This window comes from Poecilia reticulata, chromosome 8, assembly GCF_904066995.2.
Source record: "Poecilia reticulata chromosome 8, P_reticulata-male-v2, whole genome shotgun sequence".
NCBI lineage: Eukaryota > Metazoa > Chordata > Actinopteri > Cyprinodontiformes > Poeciliidae > Poecilia > Poecilia reticulata.
Genome location: NC_088837.1, coordinates 23,194,105 through 23,214,338, shown reverse-complemented (window position 1 = coordinate 23,214,338; position 20,234 = coordinate 23,194,105). Strand labels below are relative to the sequence as shown.

Genomic DNA, 20,234 nt, shown 5'->3' with positions numbered 1-20,234 from the left:
AAAAGAAACTAAAGTGGAATAAACTAAGAAACTCAAGTAAATACAGAGGAATAAACTTGTATGGCAAGACCTTTCGAGCAATAATTAATACAGAGGACGGTATGGCAAGAATAAACAGACACTATTTCCAGATAAAAGGTAAAATAATATTGTTTTAGTGTCATGGGTTTGTTGAGACCATATCTAGTACTGAGAATAAATATATCTTACAGACCATAACAGTAAATAACTGATCACTTATTTATGTTTTTAATTAGATTTGATATTTTTATTTCTTCAATATTATTTTTCATGTCAGTGTTAATATCATGAGGCTGAGACTCCATGACACTTTCAGTTTGACTCATTAGGAATTGATTAAGAACCAGATTTGTTCTTTGTAATTTCTGTCCAGTAAAACTATTAATCTATAATCAATAGACAGGTCTATGTAAATATATAATCCATGTTTCTGTCTCATATTTGTATGGCATTAAAAGGAACTTTTGTTTTCCACTGAAAGCTCTGGTTTGCACAATAAATGCCATGTGGGTGAAGTTTTATGGATGATACTCTGATGTCCCATTCTCTTGAAGGCAGCACAGAGCTGCACCACCAGAAACTGACAAACACTGAAGAGAAGAAGAGCTATGATTAATGTAGTTACAGTTTTATCCATGTTTTAATGTTGCAGAGCTCAGTCGTTTGCAAATAGTTCAAAGTTTAAACTGGCATGTTGTACATCTTTTATCTGCTCATTTTGTAGAAACAACAAGAAAATAAGAATAAGAATACTTTTCCACTCTGATTGGCTGCTGTTACCAATTTTAACTTGAATGTTCATTGCATTTTTTGTAGACGTCTGTAAAAATAATTTCTATTCCCATGACTTTTTTGTTCTCTGGGAAATAATTTTTGATGATAAATACAGAAACAAGCATAAAAATCAAAACATCTACAATAGTGATAGTTATATTAATAATAAAATAATAGTCAGTGCAAAGTAACCTGCAAATTCTTTGGTGGGGGCGGTGAGAGACCTGGATAAAGGCTGGGGGGACGTCAAATTATCATTTTTATACTTTTAACATTTGTTGCTCGAAGGCATGTACACTGTAACACTTAACTTTTATGTTGGCAAAATTTACAAAATTATTCTGAAAATGTCACTTAAAATTTGACTTCACAAAGATCTTGATTAGAAAAATAAAATTGATAAATGTCTGTATGCAGGAAAATTAGATTTCAGTGACCTTTTGATGCTTTTTTAAATTTGCTTATTAAATCCATTTGATGTTTTTTCATTCTTTCTTGATTCCAGTTTAAAAACCAGTCAACATAATTACCAACCAGATTTGCTTCAGTTTCATGATGTTTCTCAGTTTTCTGCTTTACTTTCTACTGATAAAACATTTATTGTAACTGTTTCTGTTTTTGTACAATAATAGATCATTATCTTTGATCAGATTCAGATGTGATTGGAAAATTAAATTAGATCAAAAACTGAAACACTTTATTATACAAAAACATACAAAATTAAGCAACATACAGAAAACCCCAACTGTTTGATTCATCTCATATGCAAAAGAATATTATTTTACAAAATTATGCAAACCCTTCAGATAAAGTGTTACTGTCTGACTTTATTTTATCTTATATTTCAGCTTTTGCTTCTGTATTTTTCTTTTGTAAACAACAAATAAAGAGAAAAGTTTTTTATTTTTCATAACTATTTCCGTTTATGAGATTTTCTTCCCTTTGTTAAACTTTAAAATCTGAGTTTAAATAAAAAATATCCTAAAATCGTCACAAACTGTTTATTCATATGCAGCATTTTGGTCCTTTGGCTCAGAGGCCAACAGTTTAATCTGCTGACATCAAACCACAGCAGATTTATGAACGTTGGAGAGTTTTGAACTTCCTAATTCAGTTTATAAGTGAAGCCAACGTTTCACATTCAAAGATCCGCCTGGTTTAAGATCAGATGTAACAGAAGAACCTCCTGATCCAACCACAACTTTTACAAAGGTAAACACTTTTTCTAAACTTATTTTTATTTCCATCAAAATAAACTGAAGAAATTAATTATTGGATTCCTTCTAATTATCAAAACTCACTCAGTGTGGATAAAATGACCTTTTTCATTCATATTTTATGCTTTTCAGGATAATCTGAGCATTTATCAGATGGATGTTGGGTCGTGGTTTTAGTGTTGCAATTTTAAATCATTAAAAATTTTAACAATTAAAATTCAAGGAGAAAATTTTAATGATTTATGTTTCCTAAGGGAATGTGCAACGATACCAACTGCATTTCCATTACAAATGTGTGTAAATCTTTCTTTATATTTTGCTAAAACTTTGCAACTTAATTAAATAAGAAATTAAGATCACATGTGAAAAAGCTTGTTCACATTAAAATCATGGCAGTGACAGATGTCAAAAGTTACTTGAGATTCATAATTCAGCCGTGTTGCTGGTGCTGATCAGCCATCAGAGGAGACGGCGCCGTTTAGTTCAGGCGCTGCAGCAACAAGCCCCTACGGCTGGGAGCGGCTATGTATGCAGTATTACAGGGAAATTATAGCTGCCGACTTTACAGAAGAGCGATGGATTCAACACAAATGACACAAAGCCTTTTATAAACTGTGCAATGCTGTGAGAGCAAAGAACAGAAACCGCCATCCTTCTACCACTTCCTGTCATCTTCCTCATTTCTGCCAGGACCAACGTCTGGTTGTTGATCATGTGACTCGTGATTCAAGAAAAGTCTTTCAATATGGCTGAAAAAGCACAGCAAAAACATGAGCTTTTTTAAGAAATTCATGTTCCCAACAAGCAAATTTATTTTCATAATTTCAATTTACGTAATTCTATGGTTAATGGAAACACAGTTATTTGGCGGGATAAAGTTAATAATCAGGGTTTTCTGATGCAGCTACTGCAGAGTTGCAACATCGCAAGCAACAGACGTCCACTTAAACGATGCAACTGGAGAATCTAATGTAAAAATGACAACTAACAAAAACTAAATGCGAGTCATGGAACATAACGTAACAATAAAAGGAGCTGAAAAGAGCCATGGGAACGAATGAATCCAGCACTGAATAATCAGGAACGCCAATAGCAAACGAAACAGATGAGCATTGATGTGAACTTGACTGAGGCAGGAAAGTGAAGCAACAACCAAGCAGAGCAAACAGAAGAGATGTGGAACGGCTACGGCAAAGACAATGCAGTCTTCATGCAACGTCACTTTTGTGAACTTTCTAACCGACAGCCATCATGGCAGGCAGTTGCTATGACACAATAAAGAAGCAACAAGCTTAGAACCAGCTTTAGCCTTTTTCCTAACTGATAGAAAAATATAAGTACATTACAACTAGAGATCTGCCGATCAGGTTTTTTCCTGCCCATACCGATACCGATTATCCATGAGGGCCGATACCGATCACCGATACCAATCACATAATTTTTTTTATTTTTTTTATCATAAACACTACCGGTTACATTATGTGAAAAAAGGAACCATAAATTCACCTTAATTTAGACAAAAACTTGTTAATAACTTTTTCCAAGAAGAAAATTAAACAAAACAGGCATTGTGCAAATTGCACTGCTATAGTAATATTATCTTTAACAGACTGATAAAATATGGAGGCTCTGAAGAGGCTAAATAATGCAAAGAGTCAAAATAAAACCTCTCAACATTGCCAAAAAAATTCAAGTATAAAACTTAACATTCAAAGGCAAATACAGGATCCATTACAATAAACAATCCAGAGTTACTGAATGAAAACTTCCTGATAGCATGGCGGCTAGCTGATTACTGCTAGTTCTGATTGGCTGTTTCTGACTGAGCAGAGTAATTATGCAGAGCAGGGAGGATATCGATTATTTTTTTAGAGATTATCTGTCTCATGTTAGGACAGCGGAAGTTTTAATACGTATGTAAAATGTATTTTTTTAGGTTAGATGCTGCAGCTTTCAGCAGAGGTTCGGTGTGAGAGTCACTACCAGGTGGAGCAGAAGCGGCGCTCCGTCTGTGAAATATTACTACCTGTAGCGTAGCAGCGGTTCAACAGCGAGAGCTGAACCAGCGTCATACATCGCAGCTCCAAGACTTAAATAATTTTCCAGGTTATTTGTTTATCTTTCTGACCGTCATGCTAATCCGGGTAAGTGTTTGTAGCTGTGCGCTGCTTTACCTGCTATCTGATCCTCCATATGTCTTTTTTACTGCAGTGAGCCTCGATGTAGCCAAACTCCGTCAAGTATGGCATTGTTTTTATGTCGTATTAGCTTCGTTGTGTTGATGCATTTTGACGTGCTTCAATTTTCTGCCACAACATGCAAACTCCCCCATTCACTCAGTGCGTTAAAGTTCCACATCGCTTAGGATTTGTTGCTGCGCGTTTGCGCAGTATGAAGGAAAGAGGAGACCAGCTGCACAGGCAGGCTGCGAAATGAGATGCAGGTGATCGGTTTGTGTGATCGGCAATAAGAGCCAATAATCGCAGATCACTGATCATGCACTTTTTCACGAAAATCGGCCGATTATGATCAGTGACCGATCGATCGGCACACCTCTAATTACAACTGTTACTTCATTACAATTTGAGTACTCTTCTATATCAGTGATATTTACTGTACTTACTGCTGAACTAGTAAATTTAGCTTAGCTAATGCAGCTTTTGTCTGCAGGCTAATGCAGACATGTGGCCTACATCTACTACATGTACTCACTCTGCCAGTCACCAGGACCTTGTTATACTTTGTTTGTACGTCCTTTACAAATCCGTTTAACAAGTTTTTGCATACATGCATTTCAGGCTGTGAAACTCCATGTTGTACGATTGACTCTTCGTGTTGACTACGTCATTAACTATATCATAGTATGAGATCAAAGGCAGCTTGTCCACATCGTCTGACATATTTTCCTTCTCCATCTCATTCAGGTTGATCCTGACAGCAGCCATTTTGTTAATGTATCTTTTCCTTGCACATTGGCCAAGAGTGTCCATATAGTTTCTTTTTGTTGGTCTCGAAGCCACAGAGCCGATGCGCTTGCCTACCAAGATGGCGCAGATCACTTCTGACCTGTGGTAACTATGTATTGGTATCGGCGATACCAGCTCTGCGTTTATTTAGTATCATATCGATAAAATATGAAGTACTGCACACCTCTAACATCCAGTGACCCAACTGGATTCAGTGATGCTGATTAGCAAATATTCTGGATTTTTCCCTACCAACCAAAACTGCAGCTAAGAGATTTGAGTCTGTCTGGAAAATTCACTGTTGAATGAGAGTCAGTAGGCGGAAATGTGGTGTAAATGACTTTAATTGCATGTGGGAACACACTATTAAAGAAAAATTATTATAAGATTTTTTTAAATGTGTATATAATTTGGACATTTTTCCTGTCACATCCACGAGTGTGGCGCCCCCTACTGACCAGCAGAGGAACACAGAGAATATATCACAGAAACTGCTTTAAGTATTTGATTTCTGGTTTTTAGTTTTTTTCAGAATGGCATCAAAAGCAGCTCAGATGGTCTGTATGACCCTCGGGGTCATCGGCCTGATTGGGGTCACCACCTGTTGTGCCTTCTTTCAATGGAAAGTGACCATTTTCAAAGGAGTGAACAGCGAACAGGTGACTACAGATTCTGAGGGCATCACAATGTATTTTATGATTTATGGAGACAAAATACGATTTGTTAGCTCATGTTTTATTACTAGGCTATTATTGTAAATGTAGTGTTGATGTATGTTTTTAGCAGCATGATGCTTACTGAACCACTAGGTATTCAATATTATCACTACGTTTTCTATCAGCTTAATATACATTTTTGGGGGAATTATACTTTCTTTTAACTGAACCTCTAAGAATCCAGCAATGGATATTAAGTCCATCGCTGGATTAAAAAATATAACAATGTTTATTAAAGCATGACATTTGTTTTAGCTTTTTTAGACCACAGGACAGTCAGTTTGCATTAACAAAACACTAATCTGGCTTTTCATGGTGCTGATGGCTTCTTCCTCTCTGAGTGGCCTTTCAGCCCATGTTTGACAAATGACTAATTTCACTCTCAAAAAAAATCTCCAAAGTTTCTGGAAATAAAAATATATTAGGTTTTGTATTTGATTTAATGTGTAGAATATGTAATATTTTGTTTCTGTGTCTTTAGGTGGTTTATGAAGGTCTCTGGATGAACTGTGTGACGCAGGCCACAGGACAGTTGCAGTGCAGAGTGTACGACCCCTTGATGGTGTTGCCCTCTGACCTTCAAGCCGGCCAGCCCATGACCGTCATCAGCTGCATCCTCTGTGGTCTCAGCCTCCTCATCCTGTTCTTTGGTGCCGACTTCACCCCATGTGTTCAGAACCAAGGCACCAAGACCATACTCCTCCTGGTGGCCGCAGTGGGCCTGCTGCTGGCCGGCCTGCTGGTGATCATCCCGGTCAGCTGGTCGGCACACATCATAATAAGAGATTCCAACAACCCCATCCTAATATGGGTCCAGAGGAGAGAGCTGGGAGCCAGCATCTACATCGGCTGGGTAGCTGGTGTGATACTGATCCTGACTGGAGTTCTGCTCTGCTGCTTCAGCAGACCCAGATCCAGCAGCTCTGGTCGAACCGTCAAATACCACAGAGCTTCAGGTCTAAATGACAACTAAATTTAGTGGTTTTATGGAAGAAACTGGGGTCCAATAGTGTGACAAAGTGGTTCAGTTTGTGTTCACCACTTGTTCCTTATTCTTTCTGATTCACTTACTTTCTATATTTGGCTATAATGACTAATGTAAAGAGATTATTAATGCTTTATCAGACAGATGTTGAAATGATTTTGACCAGAAGGTTCAGCTACATGCAGAAGATTTTAAATTGAGATTTTAACAATAAGTAATAAAGGTTTATGTTACAAAGAACATAAGGTAGCCGTTGTTGTAAATTTTATTGCCGAGTGCTTTTACACGGACAAGCCGGTTAAACTGTAAAAAATAAAATAAAATAAAGACAAAACGTCAATACTTAGTATTATAATATTCAATAAACACAAACTTAGACATAGATTTAGGAGCTTGGCTTGACTTGACTAACCGGTTATAAAGCAGTTTACTCTTAGAACACTTCGTAATACAATAAACAACGGCATTCAAATATCACAGTGCAGCAAACAACAGTTAGCATTTGGCTAATTAGCTCTAGCAAATTCACCAAGCGCACGTTTAGAACAGATAACAAAAACTTTTCTCCTACAGATTTACAGCGTTAATGTAACTCATCACGTTGGGCAAAATTCATGAACAGCAGTAAGATATGATTTTATGGCAGGTTCAGCTTGTTAGTTTAAGCTAACGGCAACCTGAGCACACCACCGGTCCGCCGTTAGCTTCCTTCTTCTCCACGTTAATCCACGTACCAATAGAAAGCAACTACAGTGCCCCCTAGTGGAATGGGAGGAGCAAATACAACAGTTTCCTTTCGGTACCAATAGTTTCTCAATAATTACAATGGTTGTCTTCTAATTTTACATGGTGCATCATTCTAATAATTCAAATCAAATTTTGGTTAAAACTAAAACCGTTACGAAGCCAATATAAATTTTTTTTATTGATCTCATCAGCTGTTTGCAACAAAACCTAAATATGTAGTTTTCAACACAATATTGTAAACTATTTGTTCAATCAAATCTTGGAAACTTATTCCAAAGAACTCAAAAAGTGAAAATAAATCACAAACAGGCAAAATAATTTGCTCACCACCGATCTCACAAGAGGACAGCGCAGCAGCACAAAATGGCGCCGCCTCTAAAACCTCACTCTCTACAAGCAGAAGCACAGAGAACCGAACTAGTAAATACTGTTGAGGAAAATAAATATTCTTAGTTTTTAATACAGTTACATTTTATGACATGTGAAAATAGTGGATTGAACAAGATTCTTGTGGGTAACATCTTAGAGGGCTTTAAGTTAGCCCTGCAGAACAGAATGTCTGATATCAGGGAGGAACCAAGTCATAAATTAACTTTTGAGCAGCAGCAACGAGACATCTCAATTCATCTCCCTCAGTGAAACACCAAAACTTAAGGACAAACAAAATGACAACACAGTACTAACAATAATTGCAATTAGTAGAATACAATTTGGCTGCACAGTAGCGCAGCTGGTAGAGCTGCTGCCTTGCAGCAAGAAGGTTCTGGGTTTGATTCCCAGCCTCTTGTGTTGCCCTGTGACAGACTGGCGACCTGTCCAGGGTGACCCCGCCTCTCGCCCGGAACGTTAGCTGGAGATGGGCACCAGCAACCCTCCCAACCCCACTGAGGGACAAGGGTGTAAATAAAATGGATGGATAGAATACAATTTAGTTAAAATTAACATGACCTGAACTAGTCTAATTTGTAGTTTTATATTAACAACTACATAGAGTCTCCAAATGTAATATCAGTTAGTTAAATATAATCAAAACTAGCATAACATTAATTAGAAAATGTTTGAAATGAATGTGTTTATATTAAAAATGCTCAGGTATATTCTAGAAGTGTTTTATTCTTTAAATCTGCGCTTTGATCTAAGAGGATGCAGAAGTTCTGACCCACTTTACGTACCAGGCTTTATGTCAATTTAAAATTACTGCACTGATCTGTGTTTGTAGGAATTGACCGGCAGGGAAATAAAATAGGTTTAAGACAGGTTAACTTTTGGTTGAACTCTTGGAAGACCAGAGGTTTTGTTCCAACCAGGTATTAGGAGTAACATCACATTTTGAACTGGCATGAGTAGAGCTCGCTCTAGATGACCTTTGGTCTCCCTTGTCTAGATAGAGAAGCACCGTAGCCCTGAAATCAAACAGGTCTCAGAAGGTAATGAAATTGCCCAAACTGAGTAATTTGAAACTGGGTCTATCCATACAAGGAGAACAACACAACTTAATCGCATAATTGCATAAATTAAAACAAAGGAAACAACCTTTTAAATAAAAGTAAGGGCCCCAGAGGAACGAATCAGATTTGCTTTTGCAACTCTCCAAAGGCGTCTTTTCTTTTCTTTTTTTCTGTCTCTCTTCTTTTCTATTTGTCTCAGGTAAATTAATGTTTGTTTTAGTGAGTTTGAAGTGTCTGTGTTGTCAATGTGGTTTTATACTTTTAAATTTAGAATAAATTCTGAAAATGCATGACGTGGAGCTCTGAATGTTAACTCTGTGTGGCTTTTATTCCACGCATGGCATCAATGAATCCGGAAGCACAAGAGAATATAACGAGCCGGAACTTAATGATTTTTATTCTCTTAGTAATACTGCTGAACTTAATCCATTGTTCTAGCAGAAATCATGCATAAAATCATGTTTAGCAACAACAACAAAGTTAGCTAACTAGTCATTTTATGTAATTTTTCTACCTTTTTCTGTGAATCTCCATCTTTGTTCCGTTAGCATAGTAAGCGATCAACTAGCAGCCTAAAGGAAACAGGAAGAAGCGATGGAGGTGGTGGGCGGGACATTGTGCCATTTGGCAGCGGCTCATTGGCTCAGGTGCGGGGGTATGGGGGGGGCCCGGGCCAGATGGGGGCCCATGGGGTCTGGGGGTGCCAGGGAGGGAGGAATGGTTTCAAGTCGCTTTAAAGTCTGATTATAGACGGAGAAAGTGCGCCCTCACCTGGTCAGAAAGGTGTATGTTAAAGCTACTGTGTCCCTCAATGGAATATATAGTAGTCAGTCCCAGTGACTGTTTGACTCACGGTTTAGCCAATGTGCTTCCTGGGTAAAAACGAAACGAGAAACGGGGCCCAAACCCCCTGGCCCCTTCAACAGTTTCCAGCAGGGCAGGTGATACACGTGAGGGGCCTGGTCACTGGACCCGGTCATTGGACCCGCCCCCCGGCCTGACGCTGACTTGTTCCGCTAGTGCATTGGCTAAGAGGGATGCTAGTGGTTTTTCTGAAAGTTAATCATATAACTGCTGATCAAGACAATAACCAGTGGGTGGGTGACACACTCAACTCCTGGCACATTTAAGGGAGATGAGAGTTACTAAAGCGTCACGTCAAATCTTTCTAGACATCAGTGTGATCTGCTGCAGATACCCGACCTCAGACCAGGCACATTCTTCAGCATCTTCAATGGGTCACAGAGCTCTTACTTTCACAAAGGAACCAGTGAGCCTCAGTGCTCATCTCTGACAAAAGTCAATTCATGCAGAGCAGAAATGGCCACTGTTGTTACCAGATGAGCCTTTGGTGGTGATGATGTTACAGGGTGGGCAGGTGCTCACCATCTTCCATCTTTTGCTACTTCTAATGTAAAATATTCCACAACTGTAGGTTGGTCTGGCATATAAAACCCCCAAAAGGTCAGCTGAGACTGGCTCACTGTTTTTTTTCTGCATCTACATGAGCAAATGAGAAGCAATGTTTGTAAGAAGCTGCCATTAAAGTCCAGATTTAATGAGAAAAAAGATCTTGACAAATATAATTATTCATATTCAGTTTGTGAGCCTCATCGAGTTTTGTAATGTAGAAAAATTAAACACTTTCCACCTTAAATTCGTCAAAGTAAGAAGTTTACATCCTGTATCAAACCTCTAAGATACAGGATGTAAGAGACACACTCTCAGTTTACTAATAACATAAAACCACAGCAGGCATATTAAAGCACAGACCGCCTCGAACTTCCTTTTTCCACCGTGAAGTCAAAACCACATCTATTCGGCACCATTTCACATTTAATGATCATTTTGTTTTAGGTCAGAATTGACACAAGAACCTCCGGCACCTGATCTGAGTACATCTTTTTTTTAAAAAGTAAGCATTTTTCATCTTTATTTACTTTTAACATTAAGAAAAAATAACAAATGTTACTAAAACAGAAGAAATAATTGCATTGATTCCATCCAATTTATCAGAAATCCGTCACGATGATGAGAAAATTAATCTTTTGGCACTTTAACATTTTTTTCTTTAATATTTAATACTTTTATGTGTGCTATGAGGATTTATTTGAAGGAGGGCGGTAATGGTTGGGGTGGGTGGCATCAAATTTGCTTTTAGTGCCTGCAATGAAATATTTTTATACCTGAGATACACATAGTAATTTCTGTAGTGTCAGTATCTCTGTGTTAAATTATGATTGAACCTTTTTGTGCTTTGGCAAATTTTGGATAGTGCAACCCACATAATCGTTCTGCTCCAATTATATTGAATAAATTAGAATATTTTTTATATTTTATTGTTGGTTTGTTGTTTAAATTAGACCAAATTTATTGTCCCAAGAGGCAATCTTTGAAGACGACAAGAACAATTTCAGATAAATCCATTTTTAAATTTACAATAATAGTTACTTACTACACAGATTTAGGTAATAAGTAACAAGCTGAATTTACTCAATTACCCGTACTTTTAGGAGCATTTTTATTACACTGTACTTTTTACTTTTACTTCAGTAATTTTATAAAGTTTTTCTATTCTTACTTGAGTAAAATTCTGGATTTTCTACCCACAGAATGAAAAACAAACATATTTTAACCAAAAATTCACCAGACACACACCTGCAGTTTTTGTTAGTTTCATAAGTTTTTTATTGAAAGAAACGGATTTGGAAAAATTTACTTTGCTTGTTTGTTATTTTTTCGTTACTTAAATGAATTATTCTAATTTTTATCCATAATATACCAAAGATTCCAATTAACTTTATATTTTGGTCCATTTGATTATGTAATTTTTAAATATTAAATGATTGATCATTTGATCAGTTACTCAGTACTTGAGTAAACGTTTTACCAAATACGTTTTACTCATATTTTTTGACAGCTACTTTTTACTTTTACTTGAGTTAAAAACTATGTTGAAGTCGTTCTGTTCTTGAGTCATCCACAATGCCCAACCGGTTATTAATGAGGTTGACACCTATACCTTAGAAATAAATGAAATGTTTACACATGATCTAGACATTTAGTGATCACCCAAAACCTAAAGATATTTTACTGCTGTCATGATCATCAAGTGTTTGTATTTTAATTATTTTCTTGTCTATTTATACTCTGCCTAGTTGCTTAAGTTGTGTGTGTGATTTCATTCCTTCACCTATTTTACCATAAGATGAAGACAACGGATGGATGACTGTTAGCAAACTGAGCATCTAGTTTATTTATTTGCCTCCTGTTTTTATCTGTTGCAGAATGAGACCATCAGCAGTCGAGATGGTTTGTTTGGCTCTTGGGGCCGTCGGGCTGATTGGGGCCATCAGGTGTTGCACCCTCCCTCAGTGGATAGTTTGGGTCAACGAGCGCAAATACATGGTAACCATGTATTGTTTTAATAAGAGAATATCTAAAGACATTTTTGACTGGTGTCCAATAGACGGGTAGACAAGGAGCTGAGTTGGTAAAAACTGGGAAGACGACACCAGGGATTGTAAATACTTTATGCTATAACTAAATATGATTATTAGTTCCATAATTTTAGCTGGTGGTACTAAGAGGGTTGAACTTTGTAAATCTTCCTTTCTATTATTTTCTGAATTCTTTGGGGTTTTGGAAAATGTCACTTAAAATGTGACATTAAAAAGAAATCCTCCATATAAAATAAATGTTACCATGCAAAAAGTGTCTCTAACCTGAAAAAAATGGATTTCATAGAAATTTTGGAAACTTTTAAAAATAATGAATTCAATTTTTGCTTATTTAATACCTAATTAGTTTAATTTATTTTCTCCTGTTCAGAAAGCTGCCAACAGATCCACATCAGGAACCAATTTTATGATAGTTTCTCAGATACTCTGATGCTCCTATATTATTTTCTTCTAAGGAAACATTTAGTTCTATGTTTGTTTCTTTAAAATGATCATCAAAGATTATTAAAACTTTATCAGACACAGATGTTTAAATGATTTGGAAACAAAGGTTTCGCTACATGCAGAAAATGTTAAATTAATGAGACTTAGACAATAAGCAATAAAGGTACCAATTTTGGTACCAATAAAATATTGGTACCAATAGTTTCTCAATAATTATTTTATTTCACAATTACAATGGTTATTTTCAAATTTTATATTATTTGAGAGATAAAAATATTCTAAAAAAATTAAACTGATATTCTGGGAGTCAAAAAATAAAATGTGTTTTTTCAATCTGAGGTTATTTATTAAGAAGAAAAAGTAAATATCTGTTCCTGTGTCTTTGGGTGAACAGGAATATCAAAAGGGTCTGTGGATGTGGTGTCAGAAGCAGAGCACCAGACAGCTGGAGTGCAAACTGCATGACTCCATGGTGGCGCCATCCCCTCTAGATCAGGCCTTCAGGGCCATGACCGTCATCAGCTGCATCCTCTGTGGTCTCAGCCTCCTCATCCTGTTCTTTGGTTCTGACTTCACCCCATGTGTTCAGAACCAAGGCACCAAGCTCAAACTCCTCCTGGTGGCCGCAGTGGGCCTGCTGCTGGCCGGCCTGCTGGTGATCATCCCCGTCAGCTGGGCGGCACATGATGTGACACACTATTACACACAGCAAAAGATTGGAGCTAGTATCTATATTGGCTGGGCAGCTGGTGTGCTGATGATCCTGGCTGGAGTTCTGCTCTGCTGCTTCAGCAGACCCAGATCCAGCAGCTCTGGAGGAACCACCAGCAACAGAGCTTTGTGAGTTGTTTGTTTTTCTATTTTGGCAAACTGTTGAATTCTCATGAGTTTTTAAAAATGGTAAATTTTTATTTTAATATTTAACCAGCTGAGTAAATAAGAACAAATTCTTACGTGTAGTAATGATGTGGTGGGAAGGTAAGAAAACAGGACGAGCCAGGGCCGTGCAGAGACTAAAGGGGCAGGCGCTCAAAAAAGAAAAGAAAAAAAAGAAAGGGGGCACATCTGAACGTATTTTAGGACAGAATATGAACAAAGCCATGCAGCTTTCAGAGTTTAATAAATAATGATAAATTACAAAAATGTGACATATACAATCAAAGCTAACGAACATCTCTATATAGAGCATAACACTATGATATTGTATTAGTAATTTATTTCTGCAGGTCTATTTTGTTATAGGAAAGTTTTGCAATATTCAAACCCGCAATTTAGCAAGATATGTAAATCAGAGCTGGACCACCAGACATATTTTATCTTTACAGAATTACACTATTAAAATATAAACAAGGGCACAATGCAACCTTTTAGTGACTGTAATCTATAAAATATCTGCCTGTTTGCTGCAGTGGAGATGAAGACGCTCCATTCAGGAAAGCAGAGCTGCATCAAACTTTAACGTGGAACTGCAGAAAAAACACAAAAGCAAATATTGAATTGTTAATGCATGTCACCATAAAAAAAGCCTGCTGAGTTTTGCTTAAAAAACTTTTTTTAAATTAAAATCCCAATCTATGATCTATGTTTTCGCATCCACCTGAATAATGTGTAGTTGCGCCACTGCTCACATTCACTATCAAACTCTCTTACAGTTTGATTGCAATGGAAGTTAACTTGAAATTTCAGTTTCTGTTGCAATCAAACTCTGTAAGAGAGTTTGACTGTGAATGTAAGAGAGTTTGACTGTGAATGTAAGAGAGTTTGTAGGTTTCGGCCCTTGGGGCCTCTCAGTTTCTCCTCACCTGGTTGTCTCCTCCCCTCAGTAGTTCTTCAGAGAAAGACAGACGCAGAGGCCTGTCAGTGTCTGTTGTATTTCATTACCTCTCTGCTTAAACCGCGACTCCGAGCTGAAGCAGAAACGATACTTCAACGTTTTCCGTCATCTGACTCCACTTTATTCACCAAAAACGTGTTTTTTTAATAATTCACCAAAATCTGTTCTGTAATCTGGAACGTTCCTACGTTGAGCTCCAGTTAGCCGCTTTATCTCACTGCGCGAGAGGCAACTGCGTCATGCGTCACGGGCAAAAGGTCAAAGGTAACAAGGTGACCGGAGGGCTTATTATGTTGTACAAAAAAACCCAACAAAAAACCAAATTATTTCAGTACTTGTTATTACGTGTCAGAAGAGGGCTTAGAAAATAATAATACAAAAAATAAAAAAAATTGACCAAAAGGGGACTTAGGGGCAAGGAGCAAAAGGTTTTCCCATTTTCCCATCCTGCTATCTGACTTCTTCAATGGAGCAACTAGACTAACTAGGAACTCCATCATCCATGTTGAGTTGGTTTGAGCATCTGATCAGGAACCTCTTGGACTTCGCTACTGTTGCCTTTTACCTCAGCAAACCAATCTTGGATAAGAGGAAGACAATGGATTGTTACCAAAGCCAGAAGAACACCAAGAATATATTGCAGCAACGTCCTTATCTGCTTTCTGGTTTTTGTAGAAAGTCATCAGCAGCAGTTCAGATGCTATGTGTGACTTACGGGGTCATCGGGCAACTTGGGGTCATCGTCTGTGGCATCCTCCCTCGCTGGAGAGTTTCAGCCCACATAGGAACTGTTGAGAAAAATTATTATTTTGAGTGTTTAACACAGTTTAAACCTTTTAGAACGAATTTCTTAGGTTTGAACAGGTTTGTGTTAGTGATTTAAAACCCAAAGAACTATTGCTCGGTTAAGTATTTAAAATACAAAGGAGAATAGAGGATTCTGCAAGAGAATTTCGGCTCAGACCCCTGGGGTCTTATCATTAAAGACAGGAGGTCATAAATTAACATATGCAGGAAGGTGGAGGACATTATCACTTGAATTACTCTGAGAGAGGGAACTTTGGTCGGTTCACGTAACCAGGATGAGAAATCTTCCAGAACTAACATCTGACATGGTGCAAAAAAACTGAATATAACAGAAAATGTTTTAAATCACTAACATTTAATTTGTAAGACATTTTTCTTAGTTATTAATAACATGTTTTGACTAAAATTCTATTATCTTGTTTTAGAATTAATTTAGTTAATGATGAATGTATTTGAAATTGTATTATTTCTGACTATATTAGAATCACATGAAAAGGTTTTGTTTAGTATTAGAAAATACTTAGGTTTATGGTGAATGAATGTCTTAATTCTTATTTGTTTCTAATTCCTAATTAGAAACAGGAATTGTACTTCATTATTTTCTGTTTATTATCTATTGCTTTTGGTTTGATATCAGAACTAAACTTTGGAGATGCTGAGTGCAGAAGAACAAATTGGATTTTTGGAGAACTTTTCATTGAATTAAAAGTACAGAATTAAAGGTTTGTTCCTGGCAGAGCAGAAGAGAAACCAGAATTTCACAGCTACCTGTGAGGTTCCTGCATCTGTTTCTCTTTGCCCAGATGGCTGTAGAGCCACAGGAGGCCAGATACTGTTAAGAAAATAAATTTAAAATAAGTTAGTTTTAGAATTTATCATGACTTGATTGAAATACCATAATTATAGTTTTAAAATTTATAACATATTCTGACCTATTGATATATTTTACTGTAGTTAAAGCAGATTGTTTGCCAAGATCTTCTGATCTGCTCTTTGTCTGTCGGGGAAACAATCAGTAGGAAGTTCTAGCTTTTCACACTGATCTGTGAAAGCCATAAACCACCATGAATTCGGAGAGTCTGCTTCTACCTTATTTAACAAAAGGTGTTTGATCTTGCGACCAAACTGCGGGACTTTTTCTAAAATTTAAAAGGGCCAGAGATGCCTTCCAATTGGTCAAGTAGAGATACGCCTTATTTGAATACATTAAAGAGGAAAACACACCTACAGGTATAAAAGTTTGTGCACAAGGGAAACAATTCAGAAAAAAGCTGATTTATTTTACTTCTGCACCAGCTCTTTCTCCAAGGACGTCCTTGATATTTCTTTGTCTTCTTGTCTCAGGTAACAATGTTTGTATCTGTCTTTCTTTAGTTTCCTGTACTATTTTATATTTTCTTCTGATTGGATTAAATCCTGTAATTCTGTGACGTCAACACGCATTGTTGTGTTTTTGTCCCCGCACGTGGCCACGCGAGAGAAGCCGGGATCAAAAGGAAGTATCAGAGCCAGAGTTTTGCTAAATTTACCAGTAATATAGAAATTCTTCCTTAACAGAACGAACAGTCTGAACTCACAGGTATGCAGAAATTATGACTCAAAGGGAATCTAAAGGTTCTGTACGGTTTATGATTAAATAATATATTTTGCTGGCTCTTGATTTACTACTCGACTGCAGAGTTATTGTTTGTTTTTAGCAGTATATCAATTACTAATCCTCAGGTGTTTAGCTATAAATGAAACACAGACTGTTATGAAGAAAGATTTAAATCAAGTGGAATTGAAGGTAAAGCCAAGCTAACCTGGTAAAGAACTCATTTAAAAAAAAAAAAAGTTCTCAATATTCTGGCATTTAGTGAATAGAAATAAATTAGTTTTTTTATATCAGATTTAATGTTAGGTGATGAGGAAAAGGTGTTTTTTACACAGTGTATGTAAATGTCTGTTTCTGTGTCTTTGGGTGTGGAGGATCTTCATGAAGGTCTGTGGATGGAGTGCGTGACGCAGAGCACTGGGCAGCAGCAGTGCAAAATGTACGACTCCATGCTGGAGTTACCCTCTGACCTCCAGGCCGCCCGGGTCATGACCATCATCAGCTTCATTCTCAGTGTTCTCAGCCTCTTCATCATGTTCTTTGGTGCCGACTTCACCCCATGTGTTCAGAATGAAAACGCCAAGCCCAAATTGATCCTGGTGGCCGGAGTGGACCTGATGCTGGCCGGCCTGCTGGTGATCATCCCGGTCAGCTGGTCGGCACACAACACTGTGAGAGACTTCCACTACTACTGGTTAGGGAATTCCCAGAAGAGAGAGCTGGGAGAGAGCATCTATATCGGCTGGGCAGCTGGTGTGATACTGATCCAGGCTGGAGTTCTGCTCTGCTGCTTCGGCAGACCCAGATCCAGCAGCTCAGGTGGAACCGCCAGGTACCACAGTAACAGAGCTTCAGGTCCAAACGACGACGCAATTTAGAGGCTTTACGGAAGGGACTGGTGTCAAATATACGGATAGACCAGAGGGCTGAGTTGGTAAAAACTGGGAAGACACACAGGAGATGCTGCCTATAACTGAATCTGATTATTAGTTCCATAATTCTAGCTGCTGGTGCTTCAACATGCTTTAATCTGTAAATCTTCACTTTCCAACATTCTGTAAGTTCTTTGTTTTTATTTTTTATTCTATTTTGGCAAAACTCTTAAAATCCCATCATTTGTTTGCCTATAAAATAAATGTTACGATACAAAAACCGTCTCTGTAAACTGAAAAGTTAGATTTCTTAGGAACTTTGGAAACTTTTCAAAATAATTACTTTTTTCTTTTTTAATCCCTGATATGTTTCATTTATGCCGCCATTTATTTTCTCCAGATCAGAAAGCTGCTAACAGATCCACATCAGGAAACAATTTTATGACAGTTTCTCTGTTGCTCCTATATTATTTTCTATTAATGAAACATTTTGTTCTATTTTTGTTTCTTTACAATGATAATCAAAGATTGTTAAAGCTTTGTCAGACACAGATGTTTAAGTAAAAAAACACCAGACCCCAATCCATCTTTCAGCCATTTCGTCCTGTGTAGAGATAAATATAAAATGTTATTTATACACATAGAAATTCAATAACTTAGAATCGAAAGGCAATTTATTTCACTTAATTATATTCACTTAGTGAATAAAGTAAAAGGCAAATCAGAATATTTCGCAAACTATAAATATCAGTCAGCAACACGACTTAGAAATTTGATTAGAACGTTTTGGGCAAAACGGAAACTGTAAGAACCACCAAAGATAATTTTTATGGATTAAAGATTCAAACTGTGCAGAGCCTGACACTAAAAATCCACTTAGCTGCGAACCGCTAACGTAGCATAAACATTAGCTCTCGCTAACATATAAGGAGGGCAGAGTACCAGACATATAAATCGTAACCTGAAATCATTTATAATTACTCCATGTCTCATTATAATCGGAGAGCAAAGCCTGCAGGTTTAGCTTCTACTTACTTCAGAGGACAGACCACCGGGATGTTCCATCTTGCTTCTGGGTTTGCCTGCCTATTTTTCTGGCCAGCGAACCATTCCGCCACCCAGTGGTCCTTTTTCAGACCACTTAAGCTGTTTTCGCACTGCGAGGAACGGAACGGCACGCTTCGGTACGGTTCCACCCGTACTGCAGCCCTATTGTGTTTGCATATACACAACAGGTACCTGGCTGACGTCAGGTACAGCCATTAAGCTGTATCTGACGTTATTATTTTTGAACTTAAACAATGGACCTTACCACAGGGGTCGTGTTTCATTGGCTAATGCCCATTTCACGTCACAGCGCAGCTACCACATGCGTGACCGTCTCATAAACACAAGCTACAGTAGTAAACTCATGCTAATGTACATTTTGGACTAGCAGAACGGCAGAAAGTTTTTGCGTCAGGACTCGAAAAAGAATGGTTCTACACTGTCAGTGGGGAATCTGTACAGGCGATGTCAGGTATCCTGAACGTATTTGTGGAACTAAAATTCACAGATTTCCAAAATCTGAAACGGAAAGCCTTGCTTGGATCAAAGCTTGTGCACGACCGCATTTGCAGCTCAACTGTCGTAGGATCAATAAGAACAAAGGAGTGTCTGCTGGTGTAAGTATTATTGCTTTGCTTTCTTTCTGTTTGGTGAATGAAAAAAATAAAGTCAATAATAAACACATCCATTATGAAAACCTTTTAGCCAAGTACAGCATAATGGCAGTACCGATACAACTTCTCCACCTTGAAGGCTGTCTGTTAGTCTTACGTTAGCTGAACAGATCAATATGCAATACCGTATCTGACATACATTAAAGATTTTATTTCACCTGAAAAGGCTTTTTACTAAACTGTAATCGTGTTAGCCACGCTAGCACAGAGTACCGAGTATAAGTCCTAGGCACATACGAACATTTGCCAACAGAAATCAGCGATTTCAAAAGTAACCCTCAAAACCATGAATGCCCAACTTACCCAGCCTTGCAAGAATAGGCATCAGTGATCTTGTCCACAGCTATATTTATGCTGAGTGTCTGAGGATCTGCTGTTTTCCTCATCGACTGGTAGCATTTAGCTGTGATGCGCACAATGTTGGAGGCATCGCGCGGCTCAAACACCTTGATGTCGTCCAAAAAAGATGACATGAACTTGTTGGTTTCCTCGTCCATTGTCGTGGCTGATATTTTTTGAAAAATCCGGCAGAAATGCTACACTAATCGACTCAGAAATACTCTGCAGAGAGTCAGTCGAAGTGAAAGACGCCATATTTACATAGAAACTAAACTCCGTGAGGCTTTG

The 20,234-nt window shown here is 37.6% G+C and overlaps 2 protein-coding genes across 2 annotated transcripts; both read left to right on the top strand.

Moving 5' to 3' along the window:
• The first annotated feature begins 7 nt into the window (after window positions 1–7).
• On the top strand, window positions 8–10,111 carry LOC103468953 (claudin-9-like). The gene is made up of 3 exons (XM_008416368.3): window positions 8–2,007; window positions 5,501–5,637; window positions 6,176–10,111. Exons 2-3 carry the CDS (start codon window positions 5,512–5,514, stop codon window positions 6,665–6,667), a joined length of 618 nt encoding a protein of 205 aa, XP_008414590.1. The 5' UTR covers window positions 8–2,007; window positions 5,501–5,511; the 3' UTR covers window positions 6,668–10,111.
• Window positions 10,112–10,118: 7 nt separating this feature from the next.
• LOC103469076 (claudin-4-like) lies at window positions 10,119–19,287 on the top strand. Its single transcript, XM_008416566.2, has 5 exons — window positions 10,119–10,789; window positions 12,162–12,282; window positions 13,174–13,619; window positions 15,289–15,403; window positions 17,368–19,287. The coding sequence occupies exons 2-5, from the start codon at window positions 12,163–12,165 to the stop codon at window positions 17,890–17,892; spliced, it is 1,206 nt and encodes a 401-aa protein (XP_008414788.2). The 5' UTR covers window positions 10,119–10,789; window position 12,162; the 3' UTR covers window positions 17,893–19,287.
• Window positions 19,288–20,234: the final 947 nt, after the last annotated feature.

Bases quoted from the DNA above. Each gene is read 5' to 3' on its own strand.
- LOC103468953 (XM_008416368.3), top strand. From the start codon at position 5,512: ATGGCATCAAAAGCAGCTCAGATGGTCTGTATGACCCTCGGGGTCATC. The intron at 5,638-6,175 runs GTGACTACAGAT...CTGTGTCTTTAG, and splicing joins AAGGAGTGAACAGCGAACAG to GTGGTTTATGAAGGTCTCTG.
- LOC103469076 (XM_008416566.2), top strand. From the start codon at position 12,163: ATGAGACCATCAGCAGTCGAGATGGTTTGTTTGGCTCTTGGGGCCGTC. The intron at 13,620-15,288 runs GTGAGTTGTTTG...TGGTTTTTGTAG, and splicing joins ACCACCAGCAACAGAGCTTT to AAAGTCATCAGCAGCAGTTC. The intron at 15,404-17,367 runs GTTGAGAAAAAT...TAAATGTCTGTT, and splicing joins TTTCAGCCCACATAGGAACT to TCTGTGTCTTTGGGTGTGGA.